Here is a 19538-nt window from a genome sequence, read left to right on the forward strand (position 1 = left end):
AAGGAGGGCACCAAATGTGCCCTTCAAAGCAGTTTGGTGGCGCTCAGTAGCACCCCCACCCTAGCCCAGAGACACCTATTGCTAAAGGAGAGGTGGTACCACCTCTCCTCTACAGGAAATGTGTTGTTCTGCCTTGCCCTGACTAAGTTCAGCAGCAGGAAGGCAGAACAGAGTCTGGGGTCAGCGGCTGCACAGACTGATATGGGGGTTCCTGTAAGGAACCCCCCAGTACATAGTATCATGAAACTGACACTGAAATCTGTGTAGTTGCATGAGTCCAACATGTTTGATACCAAACATGACTAGGTTCGGTGAAGCTATTATGTAGTTGGACATCTTGTGGTGACTAGTGCCCACTACATTCTTTAAAACGGCTTCCCCGCACTTACAAAGCCAAAAGAAATGGAGTCTGGGGCTCAGGCTTGCAGAGGCACCTCTGCTCATGTAGGGGTGCCCTCACGGGTAGTACTATGAACCCTGTCCTTGGGCTGAAGGGCTTACCTTCGGGGTGCCTTATCGGGTCATAGTGTATTGACTATGATATAAGGTGAACCTTATATCTGGGGTGAAAGGTGTAGGCACTATTTCACACAGGCTGTAATGGCAGGCCCGTAGTCACAGTTTACATGGGCTCCCATGGGTGGCATATTACATGTTGCAGCCCAGGCGGGACCTCTGGTGTGCCAATGCTCCGGGTCTCTAAGTACCATTTTCTAGGGGCTTAAAGTATTCCAACTGTGGGGTGTAAAAGTTGCATATCAACTACATTTAGGTGAGAGAACACCGTCTCTGGGGTCCTGATTAGCAGGATCCCAGTGTACTGGTGTCAGTGTGTCACACTGACACCAAGCAAAACATGGGGGTAACTATGTCAGAAACATCCTACTTTCCTACAGATGTACCAACTGGAAAACACTACACCTGAGCCCAGAGATTTCCTTGGTGATTCAGCCATTGCCTACAGAGACACCAATGTATCACTCACCATATTGCATGAGGCATCAATAGGATGCCTGTGACCATAAGGACTAAAAGACACAAAACCGGCCGGACAGGATCTCAGCTTGAGGCAGATCCATCAGATTCATCACTCAGAAACCCACAATTGTTTGAGGAGAGAAGACTTACAAGAGGGTTGAGTTGAGCACCACCACAATAAGTTTGCTTCTTTGTGTGAGTGAATTAAGACTTCTGGACCTGGATGGGAGTCACGGTTTGTTGCTATTAATGCTCTCACAGTGTTAAGGACTCCGTCTTTCCAATAGACCAAGTACCAAATTTCATGGACTCTGACCTCTGCAGTTAAGCTTCCATGACTGTCAGCACCTTTGTTAAGAGGTGTGGTGCTGTTGTCAGTCAAAAGGGAGAAAATACAAACTAATACTAATATGGTGATGTAAGGGGAGTCATCAGTACCCACAGAGGACGGTGGGGCTGGAGGTGCTGCTGCCGCTGATACCTCTTAGATCTGTCCCTTTTGCCAAAGAAGAGGCACATCAGCGAAAGCATTTGAACAGGCTGACACAGTTGTTTTTTAATAGGACTGCACAGCACTAGAGTTCCTGGCTCCCTAGGCAGCACTGCAGAGACTTCAGGTCTGGCACTGAAAAGGACCCTGAATGAACTGGATCCGTGCTTGAATGATGAGGGATAGTTCTTTAGTCGCTTCTGACTTTGCCTTAGGAGCTGGGGCCAAAGCCCATGAAAGCATCATGTCGAGTTCAGAGCTGCTAAACACACCAAACTTGCAGGAAAGGATCATCTTGGGTAGTGGTCAGTGGGCTGGAAACCGGCCTGAAAAGTTCAAGCCTTGACTGCACCTTTCACCACAACAACAGTGGAGTATATTAGGTGCCAGCCAGAGCAATGGTGCCAGTTTCTGGAATTTTTCACACTCAAAGCAAGGGGTGCAGCAAGGAACAGAAGTAACAACAAGAGCGAGAAATATAGGTCATAACATATTTACATACCATAGCACTTACCGTAAGGGGAGTAGGGAGGGAAATAAGGCATTTTCAGAAATATCAGCACTAAATGTAAGATTTTCTTCTGATTAATACATATTCTTGCGGACTCCTCATCCAATGAATGAGTCCCAAATTAATACTTTCCTTGGAGTTGGAAAAGAGCAGTACCATTGCACCTCTGACAGAAGTAATGCAGCATAGCTTTTGCAAAGTACCTATCACTGTGACTGATGCAGTAGGGCTTTTTTAAAAGTATGCAAAGACAACCCAGAAGGTGCCCTGTGAGTGTTGGCAACCAGGAGACCTCTGGAAAGGGCTGTGGAGCCAGCAAAGGTTGTAGTGGAATGGGCATGAATGTCCTCTGGAAGGTCTTTCCAGGCCAAGGCATAGCAGATCTTGATATAGTGGATGACCCACCTTGCCGTTCTTGCTAGTCAGAAGGCCATGACCTCTGAACGAAGTACTATAAAACTCCAGTCTTGGCTTCTTAGGTGCCAGGGTTGTGCCCAATGTTGATGTGGAGTTTGCCGTTGGCGAACAGTAATGAAACTCCAAACGTCTCCGGAAATGGGACATCCTCCCTGAGGAAGAAGAGGTTTTCTTCTTCTCTTCTCCTTCCTTTGGAAATGTGTATGTTTTTTGTGGGAAGATCTAGAATGTTCCCTGAAAGGCGACTTACCTTTGAGAGAGGGAGCCCAACTGGATCTAGCTGCAGGACTTAGGAAAAATAACTTGGTTTCTCGTTCGCAGATGGTCTCAGACCTCATGGTAGCTAAAGGGTTGTTGGCCTTGCAATCATGTCCAAGAACCCGGACACTATAGTCAATCTTGGTGATCTGAAAGGGAGATCATCTTGTTATATCATTTGAAAAGCTTGAAGCCGGAGGACTTTTGAACAGATACTGGACATAACTGATGTCAGAAGCTTAGAATCTTTTCAGTGTGACACTGAGAAAGTTCTCTCCAGTCTAGTGTACAAAAAAGCAGAAGCTGATATTAGGGTTGGGTTGAACACCTAATATACTCTGGAGACATCACATCCAGAATGCAGAGTCATGCCAGAGCCACAAGGTGGTACTGGAGAGTCAGTGCTGAGAATTTTTTTTCCAGACCAGTCTGAAGCCTGAAGGGAGAATCAATAAGAAATCTGTGGGAGGATAAATCCATCAGAATGGGCAATTTTCTAAGGTAGAGGCAGGGGTTCCACAACTGAAAACCAGCCACCCTATTTTTACAGTTCTTAGGATTGCGAACCATATGATGATCTTCCGTAAAGGCGTAAGCAATGCCATGACTAATGTAGCTGTCAGTTCCACCGTCAATAGTGCAGACCCCAGATTTACTGATGTCTGCACCACAGTCGTATTAGCAGACTATACTAGTGCCTCTTTCCTCTAAGCAGGTGGTGTCTGTGCCAGGGCAGACACTGTTCCAACTTCCAACATTGCCAAGTTGTTATCTGGATTACGAGCAACTAGTTTCAAAGTTACTGGGACAACTGACTTCATTTTAGCTCCCGCAGGCATACCAGCATTTGGGGTGCAACTTTAATGTCTTATTTGCCATGCAAAAACTTTAACTTGTGAGTGCCTCAAAGTAATGAAATCAAAAGGCAAGGAATTCTGCAGTTGTTCAAAAACTGGAAGGTTCTACTGAAGAACCAGATGTCACCAGAGATGGAGAACTGTACCTACGTTGCACATGATCTGCTTCTGAACCATAACAATGCCCAGAGGAAAGTGACTGCCCATCTTTTATGTTTCCTAAATGTTATTCTATTCCTGATGAAAAGAAGGATACTGTTTACAGGAAAGCCATTTTTTAATATGTTGGCCTGACCTTCAATTTTGATGGAGATTAGTAAATATATCCTATTCTTTTTAATGGGCCTGGGGCAAAATGATTTGGTCCCCCCTCCAAGACAGATTGGAGGTTTACTATGACACATTTATTGCAAGACAAAAAGCCATGGATCACCACCAAATGCCACAAACGTGGAATGAGGACACAAATATTTGCCTCTTGCATCTTAGACAAGGCTTAAAGTCCATAGCCTTGGTAAGACATGTTCTTCATTGAAATATGATGGTTCCAAGTGTCACTGACCAATGTGAACTCCACTCTTATGACTTTGTCACGTCACTTCCAGTGAAGCAGGATGGACCTGTGTAAAAAAATGCCACTCATTGCATGGTAATCCCCAAAGATTTGTACTGATGCTGCTGGGTTCAACAGAGAGTGCAGTGGGGGCAGCTAACCAGATGTCAATGCCAGTGCCGCTGCCCTGGCCTAAAAATGTGTAGGTTTGATTGGCTTGTAATCAATTGACATAAGATAACTTACTTGTAAGTCCCTAGTATGTGATACACAGGGCCTCTAGGTTAGAGGGTCACCCTAAAGATTGCAGCACTTATTATAGTAACCTGGGTGTGACAGAGGTAAAACATGGCTCACAGTCTGCCACTGCAGACTGCAACAGCAGTTCTACATTTATTGGTAAATATGTTTTTTTTGTTTTATATTAACAACAACATTTGCAGAGCCATGGGGAGAAGTGGGAGAAAAGGCAAGCAAGGAAATCCTCATATTCAGCTGAAAGCAACAAACACGTCCCACAATACAATGAGGATCGCATTCATATTGTACTCAAGACGACTGGTGTAGTCAGGGCCAGTAGTCGAGTATATATGAATCGCTTAATCTTGCAAATCAGGAGAGGGGAGGGCATGGTGGCAGACACACCCAGAAAGAGGATGGGGGGTACTTAATCTAAAATGTAGTGTGTGGAGAAGTGGAGGTGGCGGTACGGGAGCAGTTTAAATATAGAGCAGTGTGCAGAGACAAATGTCTCTGCAAGAGCCGTGCCATAGGTAAACCAATGTAATATGTGGGGTGGCGCATGTGTCTGTGGCTTGGATATGATGGTAAATCACCCTCTCTGTGGGGGGTGGGGGGAAGGTTATTTTTGGCTTCAATATTGATCACAAACACTTTCTATTTCTCGCTGCCCATATAGGCCAAGCCCCTTTCCTTCAAGGGGCTCAGGACACTTGCTTCTGTCCGTGCCCACTGTAATAGAGCTTGGAGCCATTTAGTGTTGTCCAGTGTCGTGGGTGCTTTACACTGCATTGCTATGAACTGCTTAAACAATACAAATGGCAGTTCATTAAAATTATGGAGATGTTTGACCCCCTTGGCATTAGGGTGGAGCCCGAGGAAGCAGGATTCAGGGGTGGGGGTCAACAGGTGGCCCGCACAAGTCTGCTGTTGTCACGGTCATGTTTCGCCAGATGGACTTAAGGGGGGGGGGGGGGGGGGGCGGGGGGGAGGGGACAGGGGGAGGACTTCCCATACCATATGGTAAAACCCCATCTCCTTCAGCCCACACCACGGGCATTCCGCTGCCTTTGTGGGGAAACATGCATTTAATACATTGGGGGGAGGGGGGGCTAGATATGTTTGATGTAGGTACTTAAATTGGGTGAACCAGAATCTAGGGTTACGCTAGACCTACGTTACTTGTTGAAGTGCTTGCGCCCATGAGTTCAGGGGCAGGGGCTGTGGGAAGACCACGTTCCAGCGATTGAGCGCTCCATCCATAACAGTGTGGCCACTGGTGGTTAAGATTTCGTACAGCAGGATGAAAACTCACTTTTGACCTACCCCCAGTAAAAGCACATGGACAGTAGTGGATCCTCCAGGTATCATGCACCAAGTGATGAATAGTGTGATACATTAAGAATTGCCCTGGGCCCATAGCATAGGCCTCTATAATGAACTCATAGGGCATAAAGGACCCATCATGGAACTGTCACTTGCTCTGCTGCTGTCCATGTAGTCATATCATAGCGCTCGTTTACTACATGAGTGTCCGGTATGTGGGCCAGTGGAAAAGCAGTCCATTCTTCTCTTTTTAAAATATATATCTATACGTTACACAAAAGGTAGGCCTATCGATGCCCAAGGCAATACTTTTTACATGTTTAACCATTAAAAACCCCAAATTATCATTTTTTACAGTAGAAATAGCCCTATTGGTGAGTGCGAAGTTTCAAACTGACAGAGCATCCCTGCTAACTTCTGGCTGGAACTACTAAAGTTGATATTGTAAGGTATCAAACAGCTCGTTGCCCAAGTAGAAAATCATGAAACTTGTTGCGATGTGCAACTTTAACAAAGTGCCCCCTTTGTAGCCTAAATTGTCCTGTGCCTGTTTCCAGCTGCACACAAGGTCTGTTACTAAGGCAGTATCCAGCCCTCCTAGGGACACATGCAAATGACTTCCAGCAAGGGCATAACAGAAGCCTGTGTGGGGGAGAGGTGTAACCTCTTCCTGGCAGGAAGTCACACAAGTGTTGGCAAAAAGATGAGCTTCGCTTTGAGAGGGGGCTGCTCTATTGTTAGGTAGACAGGTTGGCACTAGAGACAGAGAGTTTCTGTGAACCGTGATGGCACTTCTGACTGGCTTCATGTTGGAGTTGGTTGCCTAAAATAACTAAGTTACTACACTGATACTTATCAAAGTTTTTCTTGAAAACGTTTCTATGTCAAATTCGTTGAATTTGCCAATGCTTGTACGCACTTAAGTAAAAAGTGCTGATTTACTATACCTTGTAGATTTTGTATCTCCGGTGCCCTCCAGTGGATCTTTTTTATTTTCGTGTCAAAAATTGTATAAAAATCTAAACTATTTTTATAAATTGGTGGCAGGTTTCTAGAGTGTCACCTGTATTTGCTCTTCATGTGCTGGGTGCTCTTGAAATGCTTTACACTCATTCATTTGTGCAAGCCTTACTGCTCAAAACCACAGCTACTCAGGGTTGATTTAAAGGTTTAACAAATGAAACCTACTGGTCCTAAAGGGGTTTGTAAGTCTATTATATGGGGAGGGTCTCATAACCACACCATATAACACACCCCATTTCTTCACAACCTGCAACTGTAGATGAAATGGTCCCTGCTTATAGTAAGCAGTGCCGCATAATGTACATTGGCGGTTGACACTGGAATATTCTTACCATTCTTCCTGCAGCACTTTAAACCACAGAGCTTCGAAGGAACCATTTCAAGATGAGGACCAAACCTTAGATTGGGGGGAAAAAGTTTAGTTCCTACTTTCAAGGTTACAATAGATTTCAATCTATTTGCATCTGTGAGGAGTGGTAAAAGGGAGCTAATGTCCTAGAAGAATATCACATTCATAATGCTAGTGGATGCAAGATGCTATATGTCTGTGGTGGATGCAAGATGCTGTATGTCTATAATTCCACTTGAAGAAAGATTTCAGAGTGTGGACTAACAACTTGGTGGTGACTTTTTTTTTAAACTGCAATCGTAAGGCCACCAAATATTCACCACCTGCATACAGAGAGTATTGATAGAAATAATTATGTTCAGTCTTCAAACAAGAATGCTTACACCAACTTCAAACTCTGATACAAAACTGACTCTAAACAGTGCAGGCCTGGAAATCAATGGTAAGACAGATTTTGAGGGGCAGGAAGCTGACAAACAAGTTCTCCAGGACCAAATTTACCCATCAAAGAATGACATGTGATGAGTCACCGTGATATGGAGGAGGACAAATAAACGTATAGGAAAATGAGTAATGTATGAAAATATTCACAGCATCAATCTACCTCAATTGTGTCCAATGTTTAAGCCTTAAGAAGAGGTTGTCATAAGGAAAAGTTTGTCAAATTCAATATAGTCTGAGTGATAAACTCCAATTTCCCTTTCTTTCCAGTTCTGAGGAAAATGCTACTAACTATGTCAGCCACTTGATTCTTGAGTACTGGTAGGAGCACTGCTGAGACAGAGTGAAAATAAAGTTTCTTCTCCAATTCCTAATAGAAAAATTTGCTAGACTAAAGGTTCCCAACCTTTTGACTTCTGTGGACCCCCACTTTATCATTACTGGAACCCGGGGACCCCCACTGAATCATTATTGGAATCTGGGGACCCCCCCACTGAGTCATTATTGAAAGCTGGGGACCTAATCTGTTAATATTATTTAATTTTCTGAGCAGTCGCAGACCCCCTGAGGAGGCTTCGCGGACCCCCAGAGGTCACCGGACCACAGGTTGGGAACCATTGTGCTAGACACTAGCAAAGACCATCTTTCTTAGTGTATAGCTTTTCGGGCTACATGGTTCGTCTACACAGGGGATTGTTTAGTAGCAGGTGAGATTTCACCACTTCATAACATACACACTAATGTAACTGTAAGAGTTGATAGATACAGGACTCTTATGTAACTTACATTACCCATTTCTCCTTGGCAATGTAGCAGACATCTTGACCAAAAAGTCCCAGTGTTGTGAATTAATACATTGGTGGAGTCTCGCAACTGACTTAAAAAAATAAATAAAAAAAATCCCAAATTGCTTAAGGCAGAAACAAGCATGGATGAAAAAGTTACTTGCCTTCGGAAATAATCTTTCTGATGGATACTCTATCCAGATGCAGATTTCTCAACTGTAGAAGAATCCCCAGATGTCAGACTGGAACCGGAAAACTTCAAGGCAACGATGTCACTGATAGAGAACGTTCAACACAGTTGGCACTCGAAGTAACGCCACTAAGGTCATAAAGTGTGTGCCCTAGTGTATCAACATCAGTTCCCTCCATTTTTTCCTTTTCATAGCGAGAAGACAGACTGACATTGATGAAGAATTTCAAGTACCAGGAAAAAGCAAAGTGGGATTTTATTATCTTTCACTACAACACATCCATTAAATCGGGGAGGCTGGTGGGTCAGCAAAGAATCTGCAGGTAGAAAGAGTATCAGGGGTGTGAAATTCCTATAGCCCAACTCCCAGGACATATTGTTTGGGGTCAAAACAACAAGTATTCATGTTTACTTTGTCCTTGGGACAAGTAGACCCAACCCCTTGCAACACAAACCCTTTGACTGTCAATTTAAGGCACCAGATTATGGAGCAGGTGAGGGAATTGTCTACAGTTGAGGTAACAGTTGTATCCATGTGTTAATGCTGTTCAAACTTATACAAAAAAATTATGGCTCATGAATGCAAACCCTATATTGTTAAGGTGAGCAAGGAAATGTAAGCTAGGACTACACTACTGAGAGTGGTTCCAGTAGAAAAATGTGTGCCACCATTTGCAAAGTTTAACAATACGAGGCTAATGCTCATGGCATGCTCTCTGATTAGATGCAAAAATTTGCAAAACCTTGAAAGCAAGCTTGAGTATTTGCTTCCAAATTAAATGTTAACAAAAATGCAACTAGGAAACAAAAAGTTTGCTAAACTACTGCGAAAGTTTAGGTATCATTTCTTTGAAGCATCGGCTACTGATACAATACAGCAAATGTGTTGATGCATGCTAGTATTCCCCAAAATATTCATAATGGAAAATCAGTGCAACCAGTTTCAACAAGCTTAAGAGAAACATAAAATAAATAATCATTGGCAAAGCCAATGGATCTGACACTGGAGATCAGACTTTTGGTTTTGTCAATGTGTGCCTTGTTTTGACATGGTTTTTGTAAAACCTAATTGTTGTGGGAGCTGCCAAACCCTCCACATTATAACAAATATTGGCAAAAAGGGATAATATTTGTTGGTCTCAAACAGTACACATTGCCACAGTAGTCTCTGGCACTGAACAAAACTACTTTGTGTGCCGATATGCTCCTTGTGAAAAAGCAGTATGCTGTCTCTCACAGTGAAGCCAGTCTATAGATAAATACAGAGAGAGAAAGAGAAAGAGAGAGAGAGAGAGAGAGAGAGAGAGACCAATTTTTAATAAAAACAAAAGGTTTTAGTTAACTCAAGACCTAATTAGGGGCCCAATTATTAAATAAAGTCACAAAAGTGCATCCATGATATATGCCCTTACATTAGTGCAGATTTACAGCTTTCCTAAATTCCCAATAATTTACAGGATGCCAGAAAATCATACTCCTAGAAAATATCTGTGAACTGTATATTATTATGAGCAAATATGTGTGTGTACATTTCCTCATGCAAAGGTTTAGTGAGCTTTTACAATTTCACTTTCCCTCCAACCATCGTTTTCCCCAGTCATGGAAGACATTTTCTTTCTGCCCTTATCAGGAGTAAATTTCTAACCTTTCTCAGTATGGGAGAAGCCCTGGTTAAAACCCACAAAAGCATGCTAGTTTTTGCAGACTCCAAAGCTCATCCTACCACTGAAACTATTGCTTAATGCTAGCCAAGTATGCAGATATGTTGAAAGATGGCAAAATGTGTGTAGGAAAGTAGACTCGTTCTAGCTTGGTTACCCCCACTTTTGGCATGTTTGTCAGTATGTTTGACTGTGTCTACTGGTATCCTGCTAACCAGGACCCCAAAAGTTATGCTCTCTCCCTTAAATGTGGTTGTTGGTTATTGTTATCACAGTATTTCAACCACAACTGGCACACTGGTGCCCCCTTATAAGTCCCTAGTACATGGTACCTAGGTACCCAGGGCATTGGGGTTCCAGGGAATCCCTATGGGCTGCAGCGTATATTTTGCCACCCATGCAAAGGCCTCTGCAGGACTTCCATTGCAGCCTGAGTGAAAGGATACAAGCAACCTTTCACTGCCATTTTTCACTACACCAGGTCACTTATAAGTCACCCCTATGGTAGGCCTTCTAGCCCAGAGGGCAGGATGCAAAGTACCTGTGTGTGAGGGCACCCCTGCACTAGCAGAGGTGCCCCCACGAACTCCAGGCCCATTTTCCCGAACTTCGTGAGTACGGGGATGCCATTTTACGTGTGTACTGGACATAGGTCACTACCTATGTCCAGCTACATAATGGTAACTCCGAACATAGGCATTTTTGGTATCAAACTTGTTGGAATCATACCCCAAGGCTTTTGCAAGCATTGGTTGTATGATTTCATGCACTCTGGGGGCTCCTTAGAGGACCCCCAGTATTGTCATTTCAGCCTTCTGAGGGTTTCCAGGCAGCCCAAGCTGCTGCCACCTCCCAGACAGGTGTCTGCCGTCCTGTGGCTTCAGAAGCTCAAGCCCAGGAAGGCAGAACAAAGGATTTCCTCTGGGAGAGGGGTGTTACACCCTCTCCCTTTGGAAACAGATGTTACAGGCTGGGAAGAGGTAGCTTCCCCAAGCCACTGGCTATGCTCTGAAGGGCACATTTGGTGCTCTCCTTGCAAAAAACACTCTACACCGGTTCAGGGACCCCCAGTCCTGCTCTGGCGCGAAACTGGACAAAGGAAAGGGGAGTGACCACTCCACTGTCCATCACCACCCCAGGGGTGGTGTTCAGAGCTTCTCCAGAGGGTCCCTGGGTTTTGCCATCTTGGATTCCAGGTTGGCAGGGAACTCTGGGAACATCTAAGTGGCTAGTGCCAGCAGGTGACGTCCGAGCCCCCTCCTGATAGGTGGTCACCCAGCTAGGTGACAAATCCCCCTTTTCAGGGCTATTTACGGTCTCTCCTTTGGGTGGTTCCTCAGATTTAGATTGCAAGACTCCAGTAGGAATCCTCTGCACCCTCCACTTCGACTTCTGACCGAATAAACTGCACATGGACTCTTCAGAACCCTACAAGCTGCAACAAAGAAGCAAGATGCCTTCTGCAACATTGTATCTACGGCTCCTTCCAGCAACTGCAACATTTCCAAGGTTGTGTATCCTCTGAGGACAGCCCATCTTCAGCCTGCATCAGAAGGAAGAAGGAATCTCCCTTGGGGTGAAGGAGTCACTCCCCTGCAGGCACCAACTGCAACGGCGAAGGGCTCCGTGGATCCCCTCTCCTGCTGAGCAGTGTGGCTCCTGCATCACAGTGGTAGACTGGTCCCAACGGTACTCTCTTCCAACTGTCCGACTCTGGTGGAGGTAAGACCTTGCCTCCCCATGCAAGACAGTACCCCGTGCACCATGTCTTTTGCAGCTACCAAGGCTTGCTAGCATCCTTTCTCCAAGATCTTCGTGCATCTTGAAGCTCCAGTCCCCAGCACTCTATCCTGTGATGCACAGCTCCCGGGGTGGTTCTCCGGCAGCGTGGGTGCCTTTGTTGTAGTGCTGCGGGGGTCTCTTCTGCAACTTTCCTGTCCCTGTCCTGTGGGACTCCTGTGCGACCTGCCTGGCCTTCTGTGTACTCTTTGTGTCGCTGAGGGCCCCCTCTGATCCCCCCTCCTGGGTAGAGTCCACCCGGTCCTTCCTGGTCCCCATCAGCGCAATTTTCCGCTAACCGCAAGCTTTGCGTGGGCTAAGGCTTGTTGGCGGACTTTGACGATGCAAACCCGACTGCAATCCTCCAACCGACGTGGGACATCACCTGCACGCTCCAGGAACCCGACTCTGTCTTCTTGGGTGCAGTGCTGACTCTTATTCCTCACCAGTGGTTCACTTCTTGCACCTTCCTCCTAGTGGGTTGGGGCTCCTGCCCTTCCTGGACTCTTCTGTGCTTTTTAGGCTTGGTCCCCTCTTTTCAAAGGTCCTCTGGTCCAGGAATCCACTGTTGGTGTCTTGCAGTCTCTTCTGGGTTTTGCATAGTTCTTCTTTTCTTCTGTGTGTGTGTTCTGGGAAACTTACTGTGATTTACTCCTGTTTTCCTGGTCGCTGGGGATGGTTGTGGTACTTACCTTTGAGATTTCTAAGTACTCCCAGTTCCCCTCTACACACTACACTTGCCTATGTAGGAGACAGACTTTCGCATTCCACTTTCTTAGTATATGGTTTGTGCTACCCCTAGGCCCATTTCCAACTATTGTGTTTTTCACAAATTGCACTGTTTCCTGTTTTTATGCTTATTTCTGCATACTAGTGTATATAATTTGTGTGTTACTTACCTCCTAAGGGAGTATAGCCTCTATGGTATTTTTGGTATTTGTGTCACCAAAATAAAGTATCTTTATTTTTGCAACGCTGAGTGTTTTCTTTCATGTGAGTGAGTACTGTGTGACTACAGTGGTATTGCATGAGCTTTGCATGTCTCCTAGATAAGCCTTGGCTGCTCATCCACAGTTACCTTTAGAGAGCCTGGCTTCTAGACACTGACTACACTACACTAATGAGGGATAACTGGACGCGGTATAAGGTGTAAGTACCATTGGTACCCACCACACACCAGGCCAGCCTCCTACAATTAAAAACCTATTATAGTTTGAGCCCTGGCATAATCTGAGAGGCTAGAATCAGAGCTAGTATATAATAGGACTGCTGCCAAAATGTGTTGCTGCACTACATGGCACCAAAGGGACAAGTGGATTTTTTTTTTACAGGACACGTACATTTATGAAGCAACCTGTCCCATGGACAGGGTAGATATTTTATTAAATTCCACCAGAAAGATGGTCAGTGGAGGTAAGTAACTTTTTCTTTTGATGGATACTACTTGTAGGTGGCTGGGTTCTGGTTGCAGTACCCCCCTCCCCAACACACACTTTTTGCCAGTTTTTTTTACTGCAAATTGACTGAGGGGCATTGAGTTTCTGCTAACCACGTCCCCAGTGCCAGTGTACCTTCCCCAAAAACAACACATCCGGTCACTTGACCCCAACGTACCCTGTAGGCCCTGTAGCACCTTTGTAAATCCCTAGTAAATGGTATCTCTAGTACCTAGGGCGTAGGTGCTGCAGAGGATCCCTAAGAGCTTCAGCACCACAACTTGTGCCATTTAAAGGACCCAACACCAACCTCATATCAGACTGCGATTGCAGGCTGCATGACAAGGTGCTCCCTAAAAGTGAAAACAAGACATGGCACACAGACTGTGTGCATGTCCCCTAAACACCGCATGTAACATTTGCACGTCAAACCTACAGCAGGCCTTACAGCAGGCAGGGTTCACTATATAACATTGTTGGTCATAACTGCAAGAGCAGGTATGCCCTTGCTATATCTTGGTCGATTTTTAGACATAGTAAGTGAACAGGGAAGCCATTTTAAATACATGTGCTGGACATTGGTCAATATGAGTTCCCCAGCTACATGATTAATACATGCACCCATAGGGCACCTTAGAGTTGCCCCCCTGAAAAACCTACCAATCACTGGTGAGCTCAGTGATCAGTTCTGGCCAGTCTGCCACCAAAAGACAAGAATCTGACCCCCATGGTGGGAGCCTTCATTCTCTGGAGGTCATAAAAAAAGCCTGCCAGGGCTCCCCACTGGGTGATCTGCATTTCAAAGCAGGGAGCTTTAAAGAGTGCCACCGCCTTTAGTATGCAGATCTGGCCTTTCTCAGAAGAAGGTGTCAACCCCTCTCTCCCAGGGCCTATCTGGCACCTGGACAGGTAGGAAAATTAGCTAGAGAGGAAGCGTATTACATTTCTAGACTGGGAACACCCCTAGGGTGGCCAGTCTGAAGTGGACAAGTCTTAGGCAATTCTGCCATCTTGTATGTTGTAGGATTTAGGAACTTTGGACAGGGTGATGCCCACTCCCCATAGGATGTGGTAATTTAGGGGGTGCAGTGACCCCAACGGTTAGTAGCCCATTGGCTACTACCCTTCACTCCCCTTAACACCCCCTAAATTGAGTATTTTGGGGACACCTGATACCAGATCTTCACTGGACACAAAAGAAGGAGTGGTCAAGAAGCCTGCTGATCCACAGAACTGAGGAGCACGACTAACTTAGCGCCAACCAGCCGGCCTGACTGTTGCACCGACCCTCGAGGAGCAACTGACCTGTCCTGTCCTGTTGCTGCAGCCTCCAAGAAACTGGACGAGCTGCCAGTGCTCGGCAAATCGCAAAGAAGAACTCCCTTGGAGTAGAGGAGCTGCTCACTTGCATACACAGGCACCCAATGAAGAACTGTGAGGAACGGGACCACCAAACACCCAATGCCAGACATCACCAAAGCACCCTAGCCCAAGCTGAAGTGGGCCAACAGTCAGCGTGGTCCTCAGGCCCTCCAGAGAGGAAGCCCACCATATGTTTGCTCACTGTGGACTTCGAGACGGCATCTGCAGCCAGTTCCTGCAGACCCCCCTGCTACTGTGAGGGACCCGGAGATAGAAACCTGACGCCTCAGGACACCTCTGCATCCGTCCGCCCTGGATCAAGGAGAAGAGGAGCATGGGTGTCCCAATGTCTCCCAGCCTCATGAGACCAGAGCACACTTATTAGCTTGGTCGGACTGGACCACCAGTCCACACCTGCAGACTGTTTCTTAGGGACGCCTGCAACCGCAAGGAACTCCAACACCGAACCCGATGCCAGAAGACACCACTGCCCCTGCACCCTACAGTCTGAGGAAGGGTAGACCGATTGTGTCCCCACATGCCCAAGGACCTCAAGGATCGAGCCCCCCGTGGGTGAGGTCCACTGGAATGACCTTCCAGTCCATCCCTGCAGCAACTTTGTGACCGGACCATTCCCCATTGAAGTGAATGGGACATCCAACACCTTAACACACCGCTGCACCTGGACACACCAGAGCATCCGGAGGTTGCCTGTTGCCTGAGGGCAGAACGTGAAAGAAGGAAAAGGTGTAGCCCTTTTCTACGGTTTGAAGGACCCACTGGTCCAAAGTAATAACCTTACAGGCCTGAAGAGAAAGGGACACTCACCTTTTCACCGCCTCCATGTGGGCTTGAGGAAGCAAACTAGACTTGCTTTCCTGGTGCTGAAGGGGAGGAAAAGAAGGAGGGTTGTAAGGTGGATTCACAATACAGGATTACTTGTACCGTGGCTCTGTATTGGCAGACAAGAGGATTCTGTGGCTGCTGGAGTGCCTGTGTGTGCTGCCTGGAGCGAAAGGGGGAGCCTCATTTGAAGCTGTGAAAGGACCAAAAGTCCTTGATTGAGGGCTAAAGGCCCAAAGACCTGGTCATGACTTTACATGCTTTGAACCACTCCAGCACTGGGCCTGTCTTGTCTCCAAAGAAGGGGGCGCCATCAAAGGGGCGATGCATGAGGTTAGCCAGGACACCTGATGAAAAATTGGACGTCCTCAGCCAAGCGTGGCATCTTACTACCACAGAGGTAGCCATGACTCAGACGAGAGAGTCCAGATTTGATGATATGCCAGGAGGCATTCAGGCCATAGATGATGTTTTGCTGGAAATGGTCTTTTATGTTCCCTGGAAAATGAGGGAGAACCATTTGGAGCATGTCCCATAATGTGGGGTTTTAATGAGCAAGAAGGCAGTTGGAATTTAGAGACTAAAAGGCTATTATCTTTGCAGAAAAGGCCTTTTTGCCCCAAGCCTCCAACCGTTTTGATTCCCTGTCGAGAGAAGGAGGGGAGGCTGTAGAGAAGGCACCTCTTGACTGGGTCTCCCAAACAGGTTACCTGGATGACCAAGCTGTCTTGCGAAGCTTGAGTACAACGAAATAGGGGATCGCCAGGAACAGAGTGATAACACCAGGCAACAAGCCGATTGACCACTGGAGCAAAAGATGGCTTCTCCCATGATCCATGACAGGTTCCAGTAATGGATCAATGAAGGGGAGAAGGGGTTCTGAAGAAGCAGTCGAGGCAGGAGCATTTCAGTGAGGACATTTGTCTTTCTTTTTATTGTTGGCAACTGTAGATCTAACACCTCTGCAGCTTTTATGCAGAGATACAACTTCCGGAATTGGTGGGCCAGTGGGGAAGTCCATAGCCGACTCTGGTGAGGTATCTAAACCACTGGCTGAAGACAGGCCTTGAAATTCACCAGAAAAATAATTCACTGGTTCAGAACCCATGCAACATAATTTATGAAGGTGTGATCTATAAACATCCTCTTCAAGGAATGTCTAGGTCCTTCTCTCAGAGAGGGAATATAGGACTTAACTTCAGGCTGCTGTGCCAGTGGCAAGGTATCTGGGGCTGGAGGAGGTGGTGGTGGTAGAGGTAGAGGCAGGTGTGCACAGAGAAATGGAGTGCCGGGTGAAAGCAGTGAGACACTGAAGCTGGGAGTGCAGCAGCTGGAAAGGAATGAAGAATGGCCGGCACAATTGGGCTGTCAGACACGAAGGTGCACCAGATGGCATTGAAGACTGAGGACATCACTCTGAGGAACCATGCTGGTTCTGATTTCGGAGTCAGTAACTCAGGAAAGGCTGACATCTGAACCTGAATAGATGAATGTGTTGCCGGTGAAGGCTCTAGTAATAGAAGTAAATCTGGAACCAGGTCCCCAGAAGGAGCAGGGCTGCACAGAGGATCCATTGGCATCAAGTCAACAAGCGCTGTTCCTGTGGGAGGTGGAGAGAGATAAGAAGACTTACATTTTGAATGTTCTTTCTCCTTCCTTCTGTGCTTTCTCTTGTTTTCAGCCAAAGATGAAGATGGGAAGCAGGATAAAGTGCCAGGAACACTTCCGGCATCAATGATCGTCCTTCACTTGGGCCACAAAGAGATTGGTGCCCCGCTCCTTGATAGTCATGGGATGTATGCAGAGGCACTGGGAGGAGGCCTTCGAGTCATGGTTGGACCTATAAGCACCACAGACAGACATCATGTGAATCCATAATGAACACCCTTCTCTCACAAGCCCTTTAGGGTTTAAACCCACACTTCTTGGGAGCAGACACGGGACTGCGCATTAAATGAAATTTGTGAGGAAAATTCCCTCAGTGAGTGAAGATCCGGATCCATGTTGAAATTGTGGCAGAAACGCAACGGACATCAATATGGCAGGGTGGACTCTTTGTCTTGGTGTCACAGCCTGATGTCACTTCCGGCACCAAGTCCAGCACCCTGTACTGGTGACATTGTTGCTTTAAAGTTTTCAAGATCCAGTCTAATGCCTGAGGATTGCTCTATAGGTGAGGAATCTTACGGTAGAAGTACCCATCAGAAATAACTCACTTCTTTCAGATGTCAAATGATAAATGGTAATGAGAGACCATGGACAGATAAAAATAGATGAGACCTAAGACCTTAAGCCATTTATGCTGCACACTGTCTGAAGACACATACTTGCTCGTAGTTGAAAGTATCCAGCATCCCAAGTACCAGTCCTTGTATTTCTCCCAGTTTTCCTTTCCCATAAACTGGATCCTACATTTAGAAAGAAAATAAAAAACTATTACAATACAAATGGTTTGTATCAATTCCACATACAATATAATCACGGTTGTACATAAGCATGCAAATAATCTTTTTGTAGCTTCCAGCAGCAGTCCGATATGCTATTGAGAGAAAGTGGCTAAAGCAAATAGGACTTGGCAGAGGCAAGTGAGATTTTCAGTGCTCTGGAACATCACTTAGTTCATTAAAACTAAGTGAACATCACTTAGTTCATTAAAACTAAAATCGGAGGCTGACTTGAACCTTGAATTTACTGACTAACTGGGCTTGAATCCTAGAATATCCCAAAATAGTATTACGCAATACAAGAACCAAGCTTATTCAACTCTCTATATTGAATAGAGCACATCTAATTCCACACAGGATTAACACGTTTGCCACCAACACAATGGTATGTCCTCGGTGTAAAAGCCCCGATGTTGACCTACTGCATATGCGATAGGGCTGCCCAGATGTAACCCCTTCTGGACGAGTATTGCTGCAACCCTATTAGATGTCACAGATTTAAATCAATGGAACACCCCTGCACAATGCCAGTTACGATTACACCCCAGACGCGGGGGATCAAAAGTGGTTATCTGATTTACTAACCTAGCCCTACTTTTAGCAAAGCGACTGATAACGAGAAATTGAGGATCTCCAAGGGCCCCCCGAGTCACCCTCTGTAAATGACCCATCTCGATCAAATGGCATGCAATGATGGAGGTTCTCAAGGCACAAGATATGGACTCAGTTGGGAGGGTTAGACAGTTATGCCCAACAAACCATAACATAAGTTAGAGCCACCCCATGCCCATCACACTTACTCATCAACTTAGCACCATATTTTAACTCCTATAAGCCTCCTAGCATAATAGATCAATTTTTGCTTACTATTAGGTGAAACGTTTGGTTAACTAAAAGGGTTGGGGGGGTTGGTTTTTAAAGCATGAAGTTAATGAAATGTATGACAACTCCATCTAGCGCATTGCACAAGATGCTTAATGAAAATTAGATTTTGTTCCTCAACATAATGTAGCATGTACCGATTTAATTATGTGGAATGTTAAAATATGCATACATAAAGCCAATAAAGTTTGTGTAAAAAATAACAATAAATAAAAACCTATTGTAGGAAAGTGCTACTGTTGGCATGGTTAACCCCCCCCCCCCCCACACTTTTTGCCTAGTGTAGATGCCAACTTTGATTAAAAGTGGGCTGGGACCCTGCTAGCCAGGCCCCAGCCCCGGTGTTCTTTCCCTAAAACTGTACCTTTGTTTCCACAATTGGCACAACCCTGGCACACAGTTAAGTCCCTTGTAAAGGGTACCCATGTTACCAAGGGCCCTGGGGCAAGGGAATGGCCTCTAATGGCTGTAGCATGTATTATGCCACCCTAGGGGATCCCTCACCAAGCACATACACACTGCCTTGCAGCTTCTGTGTGCTGGTAAGGAGAAAAAGACAAAGTCAACATGGCACACCTCTCAGGTTGTAATGCCCACAAATCACTGCCTGTGGCATAGGTAAGTCACCCCTCTAGCAGGCCTTACAGCCCTAAGGCAGGGTGTACTATACCACAGGTGAGGGCATAGCTGCATGAACACTATGCCCCTACACT

At 45.9% G+C, this 19538-nt stretch overlaps 1 protein-coding gene across 3 annotated transcripts in view; it reads right to left on the reverse strand.

Moving 5' to 3' along the window:
- Window positions 1–19538, reverse strand: part of VPS8 (VPS8 subunit of CORVET complex) — a 1496959-nt gene that overhangs the window by 270739 nt on the left and 1206682 nt on the right. For all 3 annotated transcript variants that reach the window (XM_069225817.1, XM_069225815.1, XM_069225816.1), the window contains exon 41: window positions 17827–17907. In XM_069225817.1, coding sequence (XP_069081918.1) covers window positions 17827–17907 — 81 coding nt within the window. The remainder of the gene's footprint in view (window positions 1–17826; window positions 17908–19538) is intronic.

Source organism: Pleurodeles waltl, chromosome 3_1 (genome assembly GCF_031143425.1).
Source record: "Pleurodeles waltl isolate 20211129_DDA chromosome 3_1, aPleWal1.hap1.20221129, whole genome shotgun sequence".
Taxonomy (NCBI): domain Eukaryota; kingdom Metazoa; phylum Chordata; class Amphibia; order Caudata; family Salamandridae; genus Pleurodeles; species Pleurodeles waltl.